This window comes from Aulonocara stuartgranti (assembly GCF_965226115.1).
Source record: "Aulonocara stuartgranti genome assembly, chromosome: 18".
Lineage (NCBI taxonomy): Eukaryota > Metazoa > Chordata > Actinopteri > Cichliformes > Cichlidae > Aulonocara > Aulonocara stuartgranti.
In genome coordinates, this window is record NC_138954.1 from 25,411,148 (window position 1) to 25,433,208 (window position 22,061).

The window sequence follows — 22,061 nt, forward strand, 5'->3', positions numbered from 1 at the left end:
ACAAATAACTATGCAAATGGACACAACTGTGGGAACATCTTACAGCTAAAATATAGCAAAAACCAACATTCTGGATCAGTTTAAATCTTAATACACTGATGGGAAAAAAGATTAGAGATTAGCAAAGTAGTTATGATTCATCGTGTGAGGGACATGAACATCAACGGCAAAGCAGTCATGCCAACACGCACGTCACAATTATCGATCACCGAGGTACATCCAAGACATTCACATTTGCCTTCTGCAGACTGTAGGTTCTTTAACATTTTTTGGGGTTTTTTTTTTTCAAAATTGCAAAAAGTATTTAAGAAAAAGCTGTTGCACAAATCAAAACAAAAGCTTTTTCGTCTTTTCTGATGGAAAAACCCAAAATTTCATATTTTTACAGCCTTTTTTTCTTGTTTCCAGATGTGCACCTCGCCAGTTGCTGCCGATTCTACTAATGAAAAAGAGTGTTTGTTTTATCTTTGATTTGAAATGAGTGGAAACGGGAGCACACCCACACACACACATACACCACACATACCTGTACTCAGCTCGCAGGCTTTAGGGTCAAAGCAATCTCACCTTTAATTTTCTCACCGGTGCAATATCTGTGAAAGCAATATAATGCAGGATCACAAGGCAGGTAGTGTCTGTGCAGGCTAGGTTCATGAAAGTGTGTATCACGGTGTCGAGAGTAAGATGAGAAGAAAAGATGAAAACAAGTTGAATTGGAGGAGAAAGATAAAGCATGTAGTGATGGATGGACGCGAGAAGATACTCCAGGGATAAAGAGAGATGGAGAGAGAGAGAGAGAGACAGAGAGAGAGAGAGCGAGAGGCGGGCTGAACACCAGCCATCAAATACGGGAAGCCGAGCCAGTTGTGACGCACTAAGGCACCAAGGCGGTCAAGATAAAGTGTCAGAAAAAAGTCCAGGATGCAGAGAAACATGACAATCACCCATCTTCCCTCATTTCTTCAGCTCTTGCGAATCCTGTAGATAAGAAGAGTATAAAGACCACAAACTGCAGGTGAGTGTTTGTCCTTTTTGTTTGTACCTCATTTGAAGTTATCTTAACAACTCCGCTGCCTGTTACAACGATATAGAAATCCCCGTGGGGGAATCCAAACACAGCCTAAACACATCTAAACAGCCTCCCTGGCGTCTGTATTCTGCTGAACATAAATTTCTAACAGGGCAATATTGTGACAGTGCTGTTAATCGTAAAATCAATTTTTGTCGAGAGGACCAGAGAGGATATTAAACATATTAAAGATAATTAGAAAGCATGTGCTGAACATTCTTATCATATCAGGGATTCAGTGAACTGATTGGGCTGCTGCTAGTTGCTATAGATGAAAGCCAACAACTGTCTTTTCTTTATGTAGAGATACAAAACACATAGGATGCAAACATCCAATCAAAGTTATATTAATATTAAAAAGTCACTGAGCTTACTTCTTTCTTTTGTACTTGAACCTAAGCTTCTTCTTCTTTTTTAAATCAGAGGCTTGAAATTTTATCATGTCAAGGTTGGACATTACAGTAGCCAAGGACAAGGTATGCCTACATTTATTCTCCAGCAACAGCTGCCTGGGCTGAAGCCAACCTGTAATGCCATGAGACTACTTTGGGGGGATTGTTTTTAAATTAGATGTCTTAATTATACTGAAGTCTAAAATTACATGTGATTATGCGTGAGTGAGCGACAGGCAGCTATCATCTAGCTGTCTGCGTGGTGTCACCTCAGTTAATTGAAGTCGCTGACAGATAAAAGGATTCACAGTGCAGTTGTGCTGTCGAAGAGATAGTTAAAGAAAGTCTGCACTCCAACTTCAGTGAGGGAATTTCTGCTATTATTCTATTTACATCTGTTACTAATGTGCCACACTATGAACGCAGCTAATATTAGCTGATGACATGTAGTTCTTGGCCAAAACTGCAGCGCACTGACTGATACATGATATCATGGGGGCTACGTCTTATATATAAAGCTAATTGCCAAGCTTCAAACAGCAGGATCCTATAGTTCTCAAGATACAAAGGAGCAGCATCTTCAGTATCATTTCCCTGCCTCATAGATGAATGTATTATTTCACTTCAACAACCGTTAATTATGAACTGTTTGCATTTTTAATTCAGATTTTTTTAAAATCACAACACTAGTTGATCCCATCAGATGTTAAATATCAAACTTCCTACTTTCTACTTTTACAGATTCCTGACTGGCTCCATAGTGTAGCGGATACTGCGCTCACCTAACATATAAAAGATCCTTTTAGAACAGAAGGAGCTACAAATCTCTGGGAGGGTTGTGTCAGGAAGGGCATCTGGTGTAACAATATGTCAAATCAAATATGCAGATCCATCTGCTTTGTCGAACCACGTTGTGAATAAGGCTGCAGCTTAAAGAGCCTTCACCCTTTTCTGACGCATGAGTGTTTAAGGAATCCTTTAAAATTCACACTGTCTCCTTTTTCTTTTTCCATCAGGTTTATATTAGTTGAGGAACCTGCTGTCCAGTCACCACGATGCCGATACCTAACTGCACCTTCAACTCTCTTGCAGCCATTTTAACTGGTGACAGAGAACTCAGTGACTTAGGATGCCCCGATTCTGCTGTGGTGTGTGGAATGAATATCTCCTGGGTGTTGACGAACGCCACTCAAGAAGATCTGGAAGAAAAGCTTTGCTTGACTGAGGACAAGTACCTATCCAAAAATCTGGGGGAATCAAAATCCCCCATGTTTCTCCCTGTCTGTGTCACTTACCTCACCATCTTCATCGTGGGTGTCCTGGGCAATTCCCTGACCTGTGCGGTCATTTTACGCTACAGGGTGATGCAAACGCCAACCAATTACTACTTGCTGAGCCTGGCTGCGTCCGACCTGCTGGTGCTGCTTCTGGGGATGCCGTTAGAGATCTACGAGATGTGGCAGAACTACCCCTTCCTGCTCGGAGAAGGGGGATGCTATTTTAAAACCTTCCTATTTGAAACTGTCTGCTTTGCTTCCATCCTCAATGTCACTGCACTCAGCGTGGAGCGCTACGTGGCGGTGGTGCACCCCCTCAAAGTCAAGCATTTGACCACACGTGCTCACGTTAAGAGGGTCATCCTCATGTTGTGGGGGCTGTCCATGCTGTGCGCTTTGCCAAACACCAGTCTGCATGGGATCGAAGTGCTGCCGCCACAGTTTGGTCGACAGTTTCCCCGATCTGCTATCTGCCGTATGTACAGAATTTATATTTTAGTTTTACTTTATACGGTCTGCAGATATGCTAGAAGCTCTCTGGTAATGTAAGCGTGTTCACCTGCTGATTTAAAGCAGGTATAAGGGTTACTCTTTACCACTCAGTACAGTAAGATGTCAAAAACCAATGGTTTTCATTCATAAACCAAAGTGTTGGGCTTGGTGATGGTGCTCGATAGAAAAAGCGAACCTTCCTGAGCTGCACATAGATAACTGGATGCCATCTGTAACAGTGATTAATCATTTAATCACTGTTGAAACACTTTACTCAAGTCCTGAGCAATATCAGTAAATCTTGTCTGGGATCACTACTGTAAAGTTCGTCCCAGTACACTGAATACAGTACGTGATACTACACTTTGGTAGCAGCAGTATTAACCTGGCTTGCCAGATTATGAGACCACAAATCCCTAGGGGGTTGTGTCAGGAAGGGTATCTGGCATATAACTGCTAAATCAAATATGGAGAACAACCTGCTGTTATGACCCTTTATGACTAAGAGAGCAGCTGAAAGTAGCTTTAATATTGCAAGAGGCAATCTACGTTATAGCTCTTGCAATATTTCAGTCTGGAACAAAGTAGTGGTTTTTCTAACAGACTGTTACCAGACATTTTCATGGTTATAGTTTGGGTAAAAAAACAAAACAAAACCCAGAAACCTGACTGCGTATTGGAAATAATTTACCTGAATTTAAGGAGCAGGACCACACCTCCATACATCTGACCTCCTGAGCACTACAAGCTATTCATTCTTGTTTTCATGTCCCATCCTCCCTCCCTTTTTCAATTAATTCATTTCTCATTAAAACATGGGGATCTGCCTGACCCAGGAGCCGCCGTCAGTCCCCTCTGAGGCCTTTCCCAAACCGCACCTTCAATTTATGCTCAGACCATCTGCTATTATCTTCTAGAAACACTGTCAAACCTAAATGAGGATGTGGTCCCAGCTAGCAAATTAACAGTTAAAAGTAATGGTATACCTGGAATTGTGATCTATAATCATTTTCAAGCATGAGCTCTGGATAATATTCGGGGAATCAAGCTGAAGCATTGTATGAAGTTGCCGTTTTGAATATACAACAGACAGATAGAAGAGAATTTGCTTTAGACGTCTTCTTTCTACTTGAAATAATTTGGCCTAGAGCAAAACGAAGGTAGGACAGGTTCAGACATGTCCACGAGCAACCATTACTTTATGCTAATAGCATTTTACAGACTGCTAATCATATGACATGAACTTGTTGGCCATTTTGGATGTGATAGCCATAGTGACAATGGAGAAAATGATATAGGACCCAGTCACACGGGCTTAGAGACCAGGTTGTGACTGTGCCAACCACCGGTAGTGAAAGAAAATTGAGTACTCCCCCACTAGTTGCTGGAGGTTGCTAGGAAAATGCCTGCTAAAGCCCAGTCTCCATCACTAGGGGAAAATACATCTTCTTCGAACAGTTCACAAAACCCTCCTCACGATTGCTTCGGTCGCTGTCTTATTGCTGTGATCACCCAAAGTTTGCATGGAAGTGATGCACTGGCCAGCTACTCTCTGAGGTGTAGGTAATCTGCAAAAACGGTGGCACAAACTGAAAATGAAGACCATTTGCCTTCAAAGTAAAAATGATGCATTTTGAAGCATGTTGACTGCAGTGCTGAGGCTCAACCTTTAATCTAAAGGTGAACCTACTCCATTTTCATGTTTGTGTCTCAGTTTTTCAAGTTTTACTCCAGCTTGAGTAGCGGTTAACAAGCGTCTGCAAAGAAACATGAAAAACTACAGGCAGCAGTTAGAATCTGCTAGAAATCAAAGCAATCTCTCAGAGGTCTTTGATGCAGCACCGTCTTTGTCTGGATTTCACCCAGCCAGAGCAAGCAACCTCCAGGAAACACTTCCAACTAGTCGGGAAACAAATATTTTTCTCTAGCAACAAGTACTGTGTACGTGATGTCACATGAGAAACCTTGAAGACAGCTGCCAGGTTAAAGTCTGCGTTAGACATTTTTATTTGCACTGCTCAGATTTATTCTGTTTCTCTTGCTATCCTATCTTATATATATCCTCAGATCTGGTCAAACCCATCTGGATGTACAACTTAATCATCCTGATCTCCACGCTGGTCTTCTTCCTGCTCCCCATGCTGATCATTAGCGTTCTCTACCTGCTCATTGGCTTGAGGCTGCGCAGGGAGAGGGTGCTGACCACGGTGGATACTAACTGTGGCTTCGGTTCTGAAAGTATCTCCAGCTCCCACAATCAGAGGCTGAGCAAACGAAATGTGCAAGTAACCAAAATGCTATGTAGGTGTTATTTTACTATATTTTTATTCTAAATTAAATTGGCAACAACCCTAACCCTACAAAAATCAAGACCCCATAGTCAACATTTCTGAAATGTTTGTGTTTAAATTCATTATTTTAAGATTATTTACAATATTTTGTTTAACTAGTCATCTGCCATTAAAGACTTTACTGGTGTCCCAAAACAAAATTTATGTGCCCCATGAATCACATCCATTGTTCCATCTGCTCTAGGTGTGCTGGTGGTTGTCTTTGGCCTGTGTTGGGCTCCCTTCCACATCGATCGCTTGATGTGGAGCTACATCAACATATCATACGAGCAGCACCGCAGGATCTTCGAGCATGTCCACGTCATCTCTGGAGTTCTCTTCTACCTGAGCTCCGCCGTCAACCCCATCCTCTACAACCTCATGTCCACCAGGTTCAGAGAAATGTTTAGCCACATTACCTGCTACTCTAACAGCTGGAGAGAACACTCGAGGAGCTTCCAGATGACTCAACGCAGCACCCTGCGTGAAAAAACATCCCAAAGTAACAAAATGACTTCTGGAGCCTTTTGAGCCTTTAGGAGACAAAGGAAGTAAAGGAAAAACTGAATAAACAAGAGTTCTGCACCAAGCACCACTAACATTATGGAAAACGATGTTCCTGCATTCATATAGATCTCGAACACAACCAGAATCTGTGTCTTAGCAGCTGATATGACTCACAATGAACACAATTCACAGGCTATTGCCCAAAAAACTACAAATATTACACTAAAATCTGACAAATACTGTAGGGGGAGCAGCAGGTCTTGTGAACTGTGGATGGACAGAAATAGACGGTCCTTCAGCCGGATGAGCTAAAAGGTGGTTCCTGAGGCGCCTCACCTTAAGAGAAAACAAGCATATTTCCCTCCTGCATGCTTTTACTCTATAATCATTTTTATCAACAAGTCCCAGAGTGTAAAAAGAACAATGACTGAAATTACATTCAGAGTGAAGACCAACAAGACCGCACACTGAGGTTACTGCACTGCCACATAGATGATGCAGCAGCATTTTTATGCATTGGCATCCCATCAAATGCATCAAAAGTAAACGCTTTCTATTGGAAATGGATGTGAATGTATTTATTACATACATACTGTGTAATGCAATGAATAATATTTCCAGGCTTGCCTACATGCTGCTCTACAGCCCATTAACACACTCCTAGCAGCAGTAACACTGAATACATTTGTCTGTGAATGAAAGCCAACGAAGTGTACATGAAACGGTTTGATATTTATAACCACTACGGACGCTAATCATGACACAAGTATTTACATTATATTCTGAAAATACTAAAGAATCATTGATATTATGTAGCAGTTGCCACAGAGGTTCCACATATATTGATACGTATATTATGGACTTGTATACAATGTACATGACTAGTAACTCTACATATTGCTTAAGTTTTCACTGCAGCATAATTTGACATATGGTTATTGCTCAGTCCCATTCATTTTCTGCTTTGCTGGTAAGCGGTGCTATTGTTTACCTATTGCTTTAATTACTTTTTGATGCACAATGTGTACATATGACATGTTTACAATATCTTTTTATGGTGTGCACCATTAAAACAGACCTGATTTTGAATATCAGTGCTGCTTGTAAGATGTGTCAGCAGGCCCACTCAGAAAGAAAAGATCACACCGAGTCTTGTCTTCTTTGGATTCCTATAGTGCAACCGGCCCCGGGAGGCAAAGGTCTTCTGTGTATACATCGCAGTAAAAGTGTCGGGGTGAACAATAACGAGGCGTGCCGAAAGCCACGAGAACCTTCCGACAGGATGTCTCATCTCAACTTTAGGTGACGCACAGCGCGGAGGAAAAAACTCATTTGTATACATGGAGAAGATGATGATGAGGGGTAGAAGCTAGGAGGAAAGATGATGTCACCGGGTCAATAATATGGAACAAAGAATTAATGAATGATTAGATGAAGCAGGATGTGAAAGCAGACAAAGATGAGCCATCTGTTCAATACTGACAAATCGCTTTGGAATGAAACAGCGTTATCAGTGTGCCACACCAGCACAGATGAAGGGCCCTCTACCCACAGCTTCCATCAACATAACAAAATGCAGCGTTTACGCACTGGCTATGCAAATTGGCCCATTAAAAAAAGGGTACATCACAGCGTCGCCCAAATAATTACAGACACTCAAGACCGGGGTAATGATTGACTCCTGTGGGACTTTAATGTGACACTTCGAGGCAGGCAACATCATTTACCTTTGAAAGATTTTTTTTAAATTAAGACATTAAAGGACAGATCACAGAAATTAGAAATTCAATGTGTTTCATTTTCACTCACAGAAATATGGAATCATCCTCACGATGAAAGTCACGAGGCCCAAGAATTGGAAACAATAGAAAGTTCATGCGATGCTCAGTGGGAGTTCTGGGAAGGAAGACTGGTGAGGGACACTAATCATCCGATCAAACTCAACAGACACGGAACTTTGAAAAGGTAATTTATATGCATCATCCTGACACGACAACAGCTCCCAAAATAACAAACGGTAGTGATTTACGAGTTTGAGCTTAGAAATCTAATTGGCTCTGCAACAACGGTAAACTTAAAGGCCACTTCTATTACAGTAGAAGATGAGGAGAGATGGAAACTTAAAGGCTACAGTGCCACTCAGTCCTCTTTTAATAGCAAAGTGATAATTGGAAATGTACTAGGACAGGAGATAATGTCAAGGCGCAGAGCAGTATCAGAGACAAGAAGGATATGGAAGTGGAGATATGATTTCCTGCCAAGAGGATGATGTGAAGTGCTTCATAATGAGATGAGGTTAAGTATATTGTGAGAATGGGGACTGACACAGATGGGCTGTCTCAAACTCAAAGGTCTCTCTTACATTAATAACAGTTGAGAAAAACGTTACTCCAAGTGTCATTGACCTGATGTGTTGAGGAGAGGCCAGAGCACAATGAAGCGACACCTTAGTACGCCAGCGCCGGGGTCAGCTCAAGGAGGATTTGCATTTACTAAGCAGTAGAATGAAGCAAGATAGCTGTCAGGTTTAAGGTACTTAATCCAGTTGCAAAGACTTTCCAGCAGGCTTCTATCAGTCGAACAACCGTGACTGACTGAGCCATTTGCAAACACTCCATCTGTCCAAATGACCAACACTATTCGCCCATCACTGTGTATTAATACTTGTAATCATGCTAGGATCTCTTTGGATAGCAATGCAGTTTTTTAAGGCTGAGAGCAGCTGTAACACTAGAGCAGCACTAGCACAAAAAATGTGTGTGGTTAAATGTTTTGAAAATGTTTCCTTATAATTCTGTGATAGTCAGCAGCATATTTATATATCAAATATCAGCAGTGATAATCCTGCCAGAAGTTTAGACAAGGTCAGTCATTCAGGAGATAATTAGATACCAATGAAATTGTTTAGATCAATCAAGCCATTTACTCTAGGAAAATAACTCCCATCTCTGCAGCTGTTAACGTGACTCACAGCCCTACTCGCTGTCATATAACCACACTATCACTAGCCACTTCATTAGGTACACTTTGCTAGTATCTGATTGGACCCCCTTTTACCTTCCGAACTTCCATAATTGTTTGCGCCATGGATTCAGCAAGACACGGGAAACATTCCTCTGAGATTCTGCTTCATGTCGACATGACAGCATCACACATTTGCTGCAGATTTGTCAGCTGCGTATCCATAATGGAAACCTGTTTCATCATATCCCCGAGTAAAACTGCTGACGTCAACGACTGTGCCTCTTTTAAATCACCATTTTTTTCCCAATCTGATGCTCAGCAGGTCATCTTAACCATGTCTACATACTTAAACGTGTTGAGTTACTGCCATGCGATTGGCTGATTGGATGTTTGCACTACAAGCAAGCAGCAGAATAGGCATGCCTTATAAAGTTTAGCAGTGAGAGTATATCCTTTATGACTGTAACCTGTAAAAGTCTACTTCTCTGAGCTCATTTTAATTAAATGAGGAAAAACAGGTGAAGTATCTCTCTCCCCTGAAATGAACTGAGCACAACAAAAGAGGCCATCGCAAGGACGAGCTTTCATATGCCAATTTGTGACTTGGTGTTAAGCACGTCATTACCTATGTGGGCTGTTTTTATCCACTACTGAGGAGTGCAGTTAATTAGGCTGGATAGAATGGGTTTTGGTTCTGTTTAATTACATCTGAGCTCAATAAAAGCACATTTAGGGCTGTGATGAAACCCAGTGGCTGCAAACATGAGAATATTAACACTTTTCATTTAGATTCACTTTGGATCATGTGAGGTTCTCTAGTCTAGAGCATTATTTTTCCATCTGTTTGCTGACAGTTTATGCTAGATGTGTTTACAAAAAAAACCAAAAACAAAACATATATTGACCGGTTTGATTAGATTATGGGGAAAGCCTCTCATCAAACATAGCTGTAGGCAGCATTACTGAAAACCTTGGCTAAATGGTGAAAGAGTTGGATTCAAATTAAATTACGTCTCAGTCACTGTGGGTGGGAGTATGCTTTTGAGTAAAGAGCAGTTCAGTCTGTTAAAGAAACACGCTTTATTTCAAGTTTAAAGAAATAACAGTGAGAGAGTTGGAAATGATACAAGTGGACAAAAAATGACTTCAAACTTTTATTAAAAACCGAACGACGGTAGTAATGTGATTGTTAATATAAAAGCACCATAAAAACAAAGCCCAAAGTGCTTTCTCTAAAGCTCACTTTAAAATGCCACAAACAGCCTACAGTTTTATTATGCATGAACACGTCTGAATATTTAGTAAAAGTGTCGACGCAAGCAAGAATAGAGCGAATGTTTTGAACAAAACAAGCTGTGAAGAACAGAACAAAAAAACCAGAAAGGCTGTAACAAGAAAAAAAATGTCCCTGAGGCCAAGGTGTAAGAGATCCACGCTGTCGAGCGCTTTTAACGCATCCTTCCAAACATATCGTGCTTCAAAGACTTTTAGGACAGTACTTTCTCTCAAACTGAGCCACGTTAAACTTCCGAAGGCAGCCTTTGTAGTTCATGTAGCGGATCTTCCCGAATACGGCTCTCTCCGCCCAGCCCTGGTCATGGATGCCGCAAATAGACCACATACAACCTACGAGACCAAAATGCAGCAGAGTGTGTGAGAGTGTGGGAGAAAACGAATGCATATTTGATCAAATAAGTCAAAATAAATCCGTTCTTACCGACAAAGCCGTTAGGGTCTTGACCATCCAGCTCGTAGCGATCGTTTAGGTACAGAGCGATGGAGAGCGCCTCCTCTGGGGAAGAAGTCCACTCCAGGATCTTTTTGGCCCAGTACATCCTCAAGAAACCATGCATCTTCCCCTCTGTAACCATCTGGTACTAATGGTGGTGATGCAGCAGTTAGAAAAAGCACAACATGGACCGAATGTGTTCAAACATTTCATTTTAGACTGAACGTTGTACCTGAGCTGCGTTCCACAGCTTGTCATGAGTCTTTGCTTTCTCCAGCTGCTCACGCGTGTAGAGATACGGCCTCTCGTCTTTGGCATGGTCTTTTAAGGTCTTCTGAGCCCACTCATACGCACCTATGAGACGCAGACACAAATATATTTAAACAAAAACACTTGTGAAGCTGAATAACTTCTATTCAACGAAATATGCTTGCGATCCATCCGACTGACGTCACAGCAATCGACAGGATGCAATTTTAATGAGGTCTCCACTGACCCTCCACGCTGTCGTATTTCTTGTTGTAGAAACAGAAGTTGTCAGTCAGCTCTCGACGCACCACCAGCTCTTCGATGAAGGCCGGTACGGACTGACTTGCATTCTTCCTGTTGCGCTGAACCTGCCAAGCCACACGCTGGGCCGAAATCTGGCCTAAAAGGACCAGGAAGACAAAAAGGCAGATATGGAGAGGAGAAGCAATTAAAATGTCTTTCCCGGTTCAGAGAACGTGCGGCAATCTTTCAGAGCTAAACTGTTCTGTGATGTGGTGCCACGGTTGCTCTCTTTGAACTTGTAAAGATGTTCAGTGTCTGCGGAGCCGTGAAGGAAAGGCATTAATATTCAAAACACAGGCGTGCTGATGCCTTCTGGATGTCCGAGATAACCGGACCAATAAAAGTTGTGAGTATAACTGCTGTCTTAAGCAATGAACTCAAGGGGGAGGTCATATGGGAAGTGTGTAGGACACTTTTATCATTTAGGGACATAATTTTAAACCATCTATAAAAGCAACACTCTGAACTCACCCACATTATCAATAGTCTCAAGGAGATCTACAAAGAAGGCAGTCAAGTTTTTCTTGAAGAGGATTACAGCAGTTATTGCGCGATGAACAGACTGAACAGAACACCAAGATGCTATTAAGGATTCTTCTCCAGATGTACTGCACTAAAGTCTTAAGCCACCTGTCATGTATTCATATTTTGCTTCCAAGTAGCCAGACTTTCTTGTTATTTTTAAAGTGGTCCTGTGCAAAAGTTCTCTAAGTTTTCTGAAGTTCTTTCAAAGTTTCTCTTTTCTTTTTATCTTACTCGTTTTTAGTCCTGAGGACTGCTTTGTTAAGCCACTTAACACTGACTGTGACTCACTCAAGAATAAAAAAGCCTCCTAACTCAAGGGATGAACCAGTGTTTGGTCTGCGCATAACAGACAACTTAGTAAGGAACCAACTTTAAATTGTATCTTTAGGCACTTTGCAACTAGCAGCCTGTCAGAAAACACATTTGTTCCCATTTATTTTGTTAAATCTACAAAAAATATGCCAATTCTGTCATTGTTTGACAGGCATAAAAAAAAATAGTATTTTTGCACCAGCAACATGATTCCTAAAAAGCTTTTAGCTCCAAACTAGTCATATCTTGTGCAGTGTGTCCTTAAGACATTTTGAAGAAACTGGACAAGTGCAGGACAAAAGCAGAATTGGCAGGACTAATCAACTAGAGCATATGAATAATATTAGAGAGTCATGTCCTTAAGAAAACTTTTTTTAAATTCAGAGTTTTACACAGAATACTGACCAAAGCGGAGCCAGGGGGAAAGCTGGCTCAGGGCGGGAGCGTTTGGGTCGTTGCGTTGGCTGCCAAACAGTTTAAGTCGTACATCAATGAAGGACTCCAGCATGTCCATCCCTGCTTTGGTGCCCGGCTTGGCCCATTCTGGCTCTTTTACATTTCTGTCAACATCCAGGGAGGCTAGGGTTTTGTCCCAGTCTACTCCCTGTGAGGTAAAGAAGCGAGAAAGGAGAAAAGATCAGTCGCAGCTGAGAGGGATGAGTTTAAACATATACAGTGGTGCTACAGAGATCTGACAACTTCAAAAGCAAAGGAGAAAATTCTTCTTTTTTTTTATCCAGCTAGAAAAATATCAAGTGGGGGGGGGGGGGGGGGGGGGGGGGAGTCAAACTGTGTGTAGCATATCAATCTCAACCCTGGAGCAAAAGCACATACCCCTGCAGCTTTAATAACTACTACAAGGGGAAAGAGAGCTTTAACTTTTGGACAGTTAAAAAAAATTCCAGTTTATACCGAGTCATCAATAAATAATGTGTGGAAGTGAGGATAGAGTTGAAGGGTAAAAGTGTGTGCTTTCTGGCAGCAGCTCGACTTCCAGGCTCCCCGTCGATGAGCCTCCCTGACAGCTTACTTGCCTTGCAATTGATTTTAGAACAACAACCCCAAAGCAATGAATAATTTCATGACCTCTAGAAGATAAATTGTAATTGTTTACCAACTGATCCAAAAGTCTTTGAACTCACTATAAATTATAAATACACCGCTTTTATTCTCAGTACATTCAACATTTATTCACTTCACTGTTTCTCGAGCGCTTACTTTGGCGGTTCTCGTAGCAGTGTGTGGGTGTGCGTCTACCAGGGGAAAATCAGTGAGGAACTCTGGTAACAGATTGGTAATTTTTCCTCTGATCGTCCGAGCGGAGTACTCCTGTTTAGGTGAAGCTACCCAGCAGGGAACAATATTGTGGGCATCAACCTATAAAAGGAAAATAGAGTGTTCAAGAAATAATGACAGGAAAAACAAAGTCAATACGCATGAAATGAGAATGAGGTCTGCTGCATCAGTTTTCATACCTATTACTTTGGAATCAGGGGAACAAATAAAGAGAGAAAACAGCCTGGGGACAGACAATAAGCAGGATACAGAGCATCCTATCAGCACACACCTCCTGCAAATTGGATTTCAGAAAGTGAGGGTTTTTTTTCATACCTGTATGAAGGGAATGTCTTTGGAAAGTTTCTTTTTGACGTCCTCCAACCACTGCAGCGGCTCTCTGATAGGAGAGAAGTCTGTCACCACGGCCCCAAAGCTGTGGTCGGACACAAAGCCGGGGAGAACTTTCTCCGGAGCGCCGTGCAGCAAGTGGAACTGGACGTTTAACTGTTCACATTCCTGTTATATGGGCAGAAGAGCAAGAGTGAGGCTGGTTCACTGATGATGTACCTGCAACTACAACTAGACTCAAACAAGAGCGATTCCTCTGGTCTGGTGTAGTACTGCACAACTAATATACGAAATATTTCTCATATAACAATAGATACAAGTTTCTATCACAAAGATCCTTTTATTAAGCTCTGTTTATAAAACAATGCATTTTAAATTACACATGTAAAACAAGAAGCACTCAGAGAGCTCCCACCCCCCCCCCCCCCCGTGCAGTATTTACTTTAAAAGAATAGTATTATATTCACTATATGTTCATTTTGATGTTTGTACCTTTGCAACTTCTTCCAGCCCCTTCAGCATGAAGCTGTAATGTCTCAGAGTAGACAGCTCTGATTTGGGCACTACCAAACAGAAACAGACATGCAGAGGGAGGTTCTCCTTCACAGCGAGCCGCTGGGCATGGATCAGTGCCCAGTTATCTAAACACACAGAGGGAATGCGCACATACGTCATGAGAAGAGACAGTGAGAAAATGCAAACCAAACAGAGGCTGCGCCATTGCTGCACTGCTGGCTCTGCTTTGATGGGTCACCTTGTACTCTCTGATCTCTTAACATCCAGTAGAGGACACCCTCAGAGCCCTGCTTTATCTTTTCAGTATCAGATAGAAAACGCAGGCGCTTTTTGTTGAACTTCACGTCTTTCTTTTCTGATCTCTGCAGCTGCACAAGACTTTGCAGCCAGCCCCCAACTTTCTCCTTCTTCTCCTGCTTGACGGGAGCCAGCTTCTGCTGCTTGGCACGGTGATCCTTTCCAGCCGTTGCAGAAGATGCCTTGCGTTTCGTGCCTGACATGGTGGGCTGGCAGCTGAAGAAACTGGTCAGGAAGAAGAGTGCGGGGCTGCTGGGCCTCTGATGATGGTGAGGAAGAAGCTTTAAGAAGCGCCCTGGTGCAGAAAAAGGTGATGTGCTGCAGGAAATCGAATAGAAACAGCGAAACTCAAAATTCAGAGTTTTTGCAGATGTGAGCAAAACAGTTACAGACTGGAAAACTTTCTATGAACAAAGCGACACTGCAAACTACAAGAACTGAGTCAACGGGGAAGCTCAATTAAACGTGTTTATAGTGATTCCTTCTACGGACACATACCTCCTCCAAACACAGTGCAGCATACAGGGTGGGAAGCTTCAACTGATGCAGGCTCCGCTCGAGTGGACAACAAAACGTGAAATTAAACGAATAAACAACAGACTGAGTAGCCGTCGTGACAGCAGCAGCCAGGCGTCTGAAACCCGCGGCGTTTTCTCTTACACAACCACTTACATGAGCGCGCTGGTCCGGGTTTTGTAACGCTGTGTTTTCATTGAATTGAAATACACTTCCCACAGTGCATGTCTGTCACGTCTTCACGGGGCATGCGCGGCAGAGGCGGTTTGTGTCTGTTCTAGCGTATACAGGAAAGGAGCGGATAGCTAGCACGGCTGCTAACTACATTTCTGTGTCCACTTGGGTTGTTCGCTGTGGTTTGAAGTATGAGCATGGGGGATTTCACAGCAGACCGAGGGAAAAGGACACCTATACCGGATAAAGTCGACATGTCCTTGGGTAAGGCCCTCACACAGCTATGAGCAACGTTACTAAAATAGATTGCAAGCTAATATTACTAGCACCTAACTACTGGGAGGTCGCCAGTAGCTAGCTAGGCTAGACAGGCAGCACTTGTCAGAGGGCTCGCAGATGTTGATCACTGCTCGTGTGATGATTTTAACAGATGACATTATTCGGCTGAACAAAAAAGAGCAACAGTTAAGGAGACAGGCCAATGTGAACCTCCGACCAGTGAAGAAGAAAGGCCGCTTAATCCAAGGAAAGGGAGTTTCACAGAGGACTGCAGGACCAGCCCAGAGAGGTGTGTTCGCTTACGTTTTCTCAGTTATTATTAGCTTCGTAGGTATGCTTCTCTTTTTCACCCCAGTTGAAACAAGTGTGTTTATCTAATGTCGCTATTCCAATACTTACCAGGAGGTGGCATTCCCCGAGGAGGAGGTCCCAAATTGAGAAACAGAAAGGTCCCACCAATAGCGGCTCGGAGACGGGGTCAGGGGGTCATCACGGGACTGGCGGCCAGGAGACCAGCGGCTCTGCTGAAGCGAGCCGGCACACTGAACAGATCAGCATTCAACCAGGTACTGGAGGACTGCACTGGAGGAGACATGAGCTATAGTCCATAATACTGCCATCTTAACTGGCAAGCGCAGACCGTATTGTGGTTTTATTAAAGCGTGGGAATCACTCCAGCTTTTGAGGCCTTATTAGGGGGCAAAACACTGAGAAACCAGACCTGGAACACATACAGCTTTAATGGAGCCATGCTGGAAAATGACGCTACACCTTCATAAAGCAATGTTGGAATAATTCATCAACTTAAGTCCTGCTAGTATTAGTTGTAAATCATATTCAAAGTACTTCTAAAGTGGACAAAAATATATAAATCTCTTAAAATTTGGTTCCATTTATTATGTTTTCCTAAAGTCAGTATAGCTTGTTGAATGTACCAGTAGGCCCACTTTCATCACAACCAGAGGTAGCTATTTTTCCCAATCTTGTCGCCTGGCAACAGACATCAGCATCTCTTGCATGTTGTCCAGGAACGTCAAACTTTCTTCGTTAGCCGTGTCCCCTGTGGTTGTTTGACCTGTTTAAATGCTGTTCCAGAGTGTTTCTCAAGAGGGATATCGTGCTCAGGAGGTAGCACACTTTGAAAGTTCAGAAATGTTTTAGTTCATTTTAGTTATTTCACATGATCGCTGCATCGATTGGTAGAAATCATTTTGCCTGTTTTAAGGTATACAAAAGTCAGAGAAGTTCCTGCGTTAGCATCGCTTTACAATATGTACACATGCAAAATTAAATTTCTGCTAAGTACTACTACTTTCTACCACAACCTCCATGAAATCAGGATGCTGTGTGGTCCCCAGTGTGGGCCAAAAACCTAAATGTGAAGGAAACTGCCTACTTTTCACAAAGTGTCCCCATGTGTGAGACCAGACACTTTATGTTGGAGCTCTGGGAGTGCAGACATGAATCAAGGATATAATTTGGTTCCCGATAATGAAAATATGGAAGGTTAAAGTTAACAATCTTTCTTATACTATGCTTTTGTCAAACAGAAAGTTTACAAACAGAGCACGTATATTAAGATCAAATGGAGAAAGAAATATTCTTTTTGAGTCACAATTAATTACCAAAATCCTGGTGAAAAAATACATCCAAATCTGATCTCTTTCATAGTGAAATTCAACAAATAAACACCTCATTTGACATGCACAGACAAAGTATTGGCACCCTTCCTGATTCCCCCCCCCTCCCCATTTTTGTTACACTTAAATTAGATAATCAAACACATTTTAATATTAGACAGATAACCTGAGTGAATACAAAATGCAGCTTTAAAATGATGATTATTTGTTAAGGGAAAAAAAACTAACTGGCTCGTGTGTGGAAAAAGTAATTGGCCCTTAAACCTAATAACTGGTTGTGCCACCATTGGAAGCAAAATCTACAATCAAATGTTTGTGATCACTGGTAATGAGTCTTTCACATCGCTGTGGCTCTTTGTAGGTTTTTACGTTTTTTTATATTTAACCACATTGGAGGGTCTTTGAGCCAGAACAGCCCATTTAAGGTCGTGCCAGAGCTTCTCAGTCTGATTTCAGTCCAGATTTGAGGATGCCAGTACACTGAGAATGATTTTTCGAGCCATTCAGAGGTGGAACTTTCTGGTATCTTTCCGATCACTGTCCTGCTGCAGAACCTAAGTCAGGGGTAGGCAGCTCCAGGCCTCGAGGACCAGTGTCCTGTAGGTTTTAGACGTGTCCTTGATTTAACACAGCTAATTTAAATGGCTAAATTACCTCCTCAACATGTCTTGCAGTTCTACAGAGGCCTGGTGATGAACTAATCATTTGATTTGGGTATGATGACCCAGGGTGATATCTAAAACCTGCAGGATACAGGCATTTGAGGCCTAGAGTTGCCCACCCCTGACCTAATTGAAAGCAGAATTCCTGGTTCCATCAGTTGCATTAAGTCATCCATGCACTAAAGTAGCAAAGCAGTCCGAGACGGTCACACTACCACCGCCATGTTTGACTGTTAGTATGATGTTCTTAATGAAATACTGTGTTAGTTTTTTAGACTAAAACCTTCCACATGATATTTTGGTCCCTGAAAGCCCATTACTTTTTCACACAAGGGCAGGAAGGTTTGGATAGCTTTTCCCCTTAATAAAAAACTATTTTCAGGATAGTATCATCTTCTGAAGTGAAAAAGCAGTCCCATATTTTAGCGAACTTTTTCCACCTGATGTTACACAGAATCGCTTACTAACAACTAGTGTCTCGCTGTAAATAATTCCTCCTTTGAGTAAGTCTGCTGTACTTGAAAGTTCATGCCGTTCACGTCTTTTTTCAGAAAACAAGACAGAAAACAAGGCCCTTCTTTCAGCGCACTGAAACCCAGTACAGGAAGCCAGAGGTACAGAGGCGGCTGTACAGGCAGCCAGATCAACAGAGAGGCCCAAACGCCCCGTCAGTCAGGAGGCCTTTTCAACTGCGGCGACGGTGAGAATGTTTGCTTTTTATCACTCATTATGATTTCAGCTCTAGAGGAGGAGAGACCGATGTTATTCAGCTTTGATTCACCTACATAGTTTACACAGCTAGATTTTTTTATTTTATTTGTGCTCTGTTAATGCCAGACCGCTGCCGCCTGTCCAGCAGACTCAGAGGGAAGCACGACAGGCCACGTTTCTTTTTCGCAGGGGACTCAAGGTATCTGAGAGGTTACGTAGTGTGTTTGTTGTCTAAATCAAACCAGCAGTGAAGCTGGTCTTCGTGGCCATGTGGACTCTTCTCATTCTGCTTGTGCTTCATGTGTTTTAACAGGTACAAGCCCAAGTGCAGAAGCCAACTCCCCGCACACCTCCAGTCAGAACACGGCAGTGAGTATACTTCTGACAACCTGCGTTGTATGTTCATATGTGAGGAAGAGGAACTCTCACTGAGGATGTGAATCATTTAGAAGGGAAAGGGCACCGTTGTTGTCCGTTTTTGGGGTCTGTGTCTGTTTGTGTAACACGAGGCACCTTTTCCATTTGTCCAACAGGTGGCGCACATCGACAGCCAGCAGTGGAATCCTGACTGTTTCAATAGACAACCCCACAGCCAGGACACAGCCTGAGTGAGTACTCAGCAGGATCTCTGCAGTACACACTGATTTTAGACCTCGCTGTGAATGAAATGAGGGTTTTCGCTTGCTGTGGAAGAACTTCAGACGATCCAAAACGCTGCAGCAAGAGTATTAATGGGGAATAGCTTCGCTCTATTGGCTCTGGTTTAATCCATGACTGAGTTTCAAATCCTTCCCTTTAGGCTTGCTCATGGTTTCCAAAAGTAGATTAGGAGGCAGAGCCTTCAGCTATCACCTCTGCTGTGGAACCAGCTCCCAGTTTGGATTTAGGAGCCAGACAGTACTTTAAGTTTAAACTTGCCTTTTTGGTAAAGCCTATAGGGCTGGATCAGGTGCCTCTGGGCGACTTTCCATGATGCACTGAGCTTTTCTCCTCAACTCCACCTCTTTTCTCTTCCTATATGTCTCTATGCCATTATTAAATGTCACCCACTCTCCTGTAGTATCTAGTTTGCACTATTTGTTTGTGTCTTTCCCCTTGCTGAAGGATGTCCTCCTGTCGACAGAAGGTAGTTCTTCCTTTTGTCTGACTGTCTTTGTGCCTTGTACTTAGGCCCCCAACAGCTTGGACCCTGCATCCCCCTGCTGCCAGTGTTGCCCCCGTGAAGATGGAAACTGTGGAGAAGAAGATACCAAAAGGAGTGCCTCTGCAGTTTGACATCAACAGTGTTGGAAAACCGGTGAGAGTGTGCTTGAGTGTCGTCTAATCCACAGATATAGGACAGTTTTCATTCCAGTGTTGTAACCTCGGACCTTTCTCCCCACAGCAAACGTCGATGACTCTGAACGAGCGATTCCGCATCCTAAAAGACCGACGCTCTGCCACAGCTCAGAGCAGTAAAGGCAGCAGATTCGTCACTGTTGGTTAGCTGACCGGAAGGAAGACACAGATGATACTCAAACGCTCCTCTGTCCTGCTCAGACTCACACGGCGAACCCCACCTCTCTGATGGAGCGGACAGTGCAGACCCCAATGCCTCGCTCTGCTAATTGGAGGGAAGGCAAAAAGCCACAGGACAAACAAGGATGATGTGCACAACTGTGAGGACTTGAGTATGAAAGAGTTTGTTGTAAAAGAAGCCCCCAATCATTGTTCATATCATTGTCCTCAGCTGTTTGTGTTGTGGACGTTCTGTACTGGAAATGACTGAGGCCCCCCCCCCCCCCCCCCCATTTGGTCTTGGGACATTTGACACTAATCAAAGTTGGCTTCAGAGTATTTCTTTTCAGAATGGACCTCTATGCATTTGCTAGAATGGCACGTATGTTCTCTTCACCTTTTTTGACATTTTTGAGAGTTGTTTTGTAATGTTTCTTTAAATAAATGGGTTTCTCTTTAAAGACTGTTACAGCTTCTGATTGGTGGGTAGCACACTAATGCCCGACAAGACTCCCTGATATCATTGTGTTGGTGTTCTTGCTTCAGAAATTGTAGCTGTTGTTGCCATAACTACTCATATCTAACTCATATCTACAACTGACCAGTGAAGTTGAAGCCGTTGCTTAAATGCATAAGGAAGTCGGTGAGGTAGCATAAAGCAGAGAACTGGACCATCATATGACATATATGAGTTAAAGTCCTGATTTATTTAACTCTTTCGCCAACATGATGGTGGTGGAGGTCATTAGTGAACCTGCTCACATTTGGACAGGTTTGGGAACTATTACAGTGCAGTTCCCAATTTTATTTGTATACTGCAAATACTTCAAGATGGTACAATAGCAGCAGAAACCCTAACAACCAGGTGAGTAAGTACATGTTGACAGGAAGGAAGGAAGAATTCACTTTTACCAGAAAGGAAACCTCCGGCAGAACCAGGCTCGTGAAGCTGCAGCCATCTGCCGTGTCCAGTTGGTGGATGAGTGGGAAGAAAACACCTCAGACCTTTACCACTCACATTCTAACTTTGGGTTAAGGTATTTTGTCAAGTTGTGCATGTGACAGGTTTTTGCTTTGTTTTTATTTCTTTGGTGAACATGCACGCCCACTGAAAGGACTTGAAAAACATTGGTAATGGACTTTTTACTATAATAATTCTAGTTTAATATTTGTGTTAATTTTCAAGGATTTTTTTTTTTAGCAGTTTGGTTTGAAAAAACTATAACCAACCGGGATAATACACTTTTGCAACATTTACCACATTACAAAATCTTTTTAAAAGCCCCAAAAAGAACATCATTCTCTTGATGAGCTTCATGAGGTCATTGCCTGAAATGGTTTTCCAACAGTCTTACTGGAGTGCCCAGAGATGCTGAGCACTTGTTGGCTCTTTTGCCTTCACTCTGCGGTCCAGCTCATGCCAAACCATCTTGATTAGGTTTAGGTCATGTGACTGTGGAGGCCAGGCCATACAGCGCAGCACTCAGTCACTCTCCTTCTTGGAAAAATAATTTCCAAAGCACAGATTTCCACTGGTCCAGTGACCATTCCTTGTGTTTCTCGGCCCAAACAAATCTCTTCTGCTTGTTCCTTTTCCTTAGTAGTTCAGGTGACCCTGAATCCTCCCTTAGTTATGCTGCAATAGACGTAGGCTGCAGGGGGATTCCCATGATGCATTGAGTTTTTCCTTTCCAGTCACCTTTATAACTCATGATGTGTTAACAGACCTCTCTGCATTGAATCATACCTGTTATTAATCTCTGTCTCTCTTCCACAGCATGTCTTTATCCTGTCTTCCTTCTCTCATCCCAACCGGTCGCAGCAGATGGCCCCGCCCCTCCCTGAGCCTGGTTCTGCCGGAGGTTTCTTCCTGTTAAAAGGGAGTTTTTCCTTCCCACTGTCGCCAAAGTGCTTTCTCATAGGGGGTCATATGATTGTTGGGTTTTTTCTGAATCTATTATTGTACGATCTACTGTAAAATAGAAAGCGCCTTG

General features: G+C 42.7%; 3 protein-coding genes across 4 annotated transcripts; 2 read left to right on the forward strand and 1 right to left on the reverse strand.

Moving 5' to 3' along the window:
- The first annotated feature begins 662 nt into the window (after window positions 1–662).
- Window positions 663–7,038, forward strand: LOC309694780 (neuromedin-U receptor 1-like). Its single transcript, XM_082514984.1, has 4 exons — window positions 663–1,015; window positions 2,478–3,213; window positions 5,298–5,531; window positions 5,766–7,038. The coding sequence occupies exons 2-4, from the start codon at window positions 2,517–2,519 to the stop codon at window positions 6,089–6,091; spliced, it is 1,257 nt and encodes a 418-aa protein (XP_082371110.1). The 5' UTR covers window positions 663–1,015; window positions 2,478–2,516; the 3' UTR covers window positions 6,092–7,038.
- Window positions 7,039–10,091: 3,053 nt separating this feature from the next.
- cpdp (CPD photolyase) lies at window positions 10,092–16,035 on the reverse strand. 2 transcript variants are annotated; one of them, XM_082513370.1, is made up of 10 exons: window positions 15,957–16,035; window positions 14,530–14,906; window positions 14,268–14,416; window positions 13,761–13,943; window positions 13,368–13,526; window positions 12,555–12,753; window positions 11,257–11,409; window positions 10,993–11,114; window positions 10,749–10,908; window positions 10,092–10,657 (listed from the first exon to the last, which is right to left on the reverse strand). In XM_082513370.1, exons 2-10 carry the CDS (start codon window positions 14,789–14,791, stop codon window positions 10,509–10,511), a joined length of 1,536 nt encoding a protein of 511 aa, XP_082369496.1. In that variant the 5' UTR covers window positions 14,792–14,906; window positions 15,957–16,035; the 3' UTR covers window positions 10,092–10,508. The 2 variants fall into 2 exon arrangements, with proteins under 2 accessions (XP_082369496.1, XP_082369495.1); XM_082513369.1 differs by lacking the exon at window positions 15,957–16,035 and adding an exon at window positions 15,087–15,201.
- Window positions 15,429–20,531, forward strand: LOC309693809 (UAP56-interacting factor-like). Its single transcript, XM_082513371.1, has 9 exons — window positions 15,429–15,542; window positions 15,709–15,846; window positions 15,960–16,123; window positions 18,411–18,559; window positions 18,697–18,769; window positions 18,884–18,939; window positions 19,104–19,178; window positions 19,741–19,867; window positions 19,955–20,531. The coding sequence occupies exons 1-9, from the start codon at window positions 15,470–15,472 to the stop codon at window positions 20,054–20,056; spliced, it is 957 nt and encodes a 318-aa protein (XP_082369497.1). The 5' UTR covers window positions 15,429–15,469; the 3' UTR covers window positions 20,057–20,531.
- The last annotated feature ends 1,530 nt before the right edge of the window (window positions 20,532–22,061 follow it).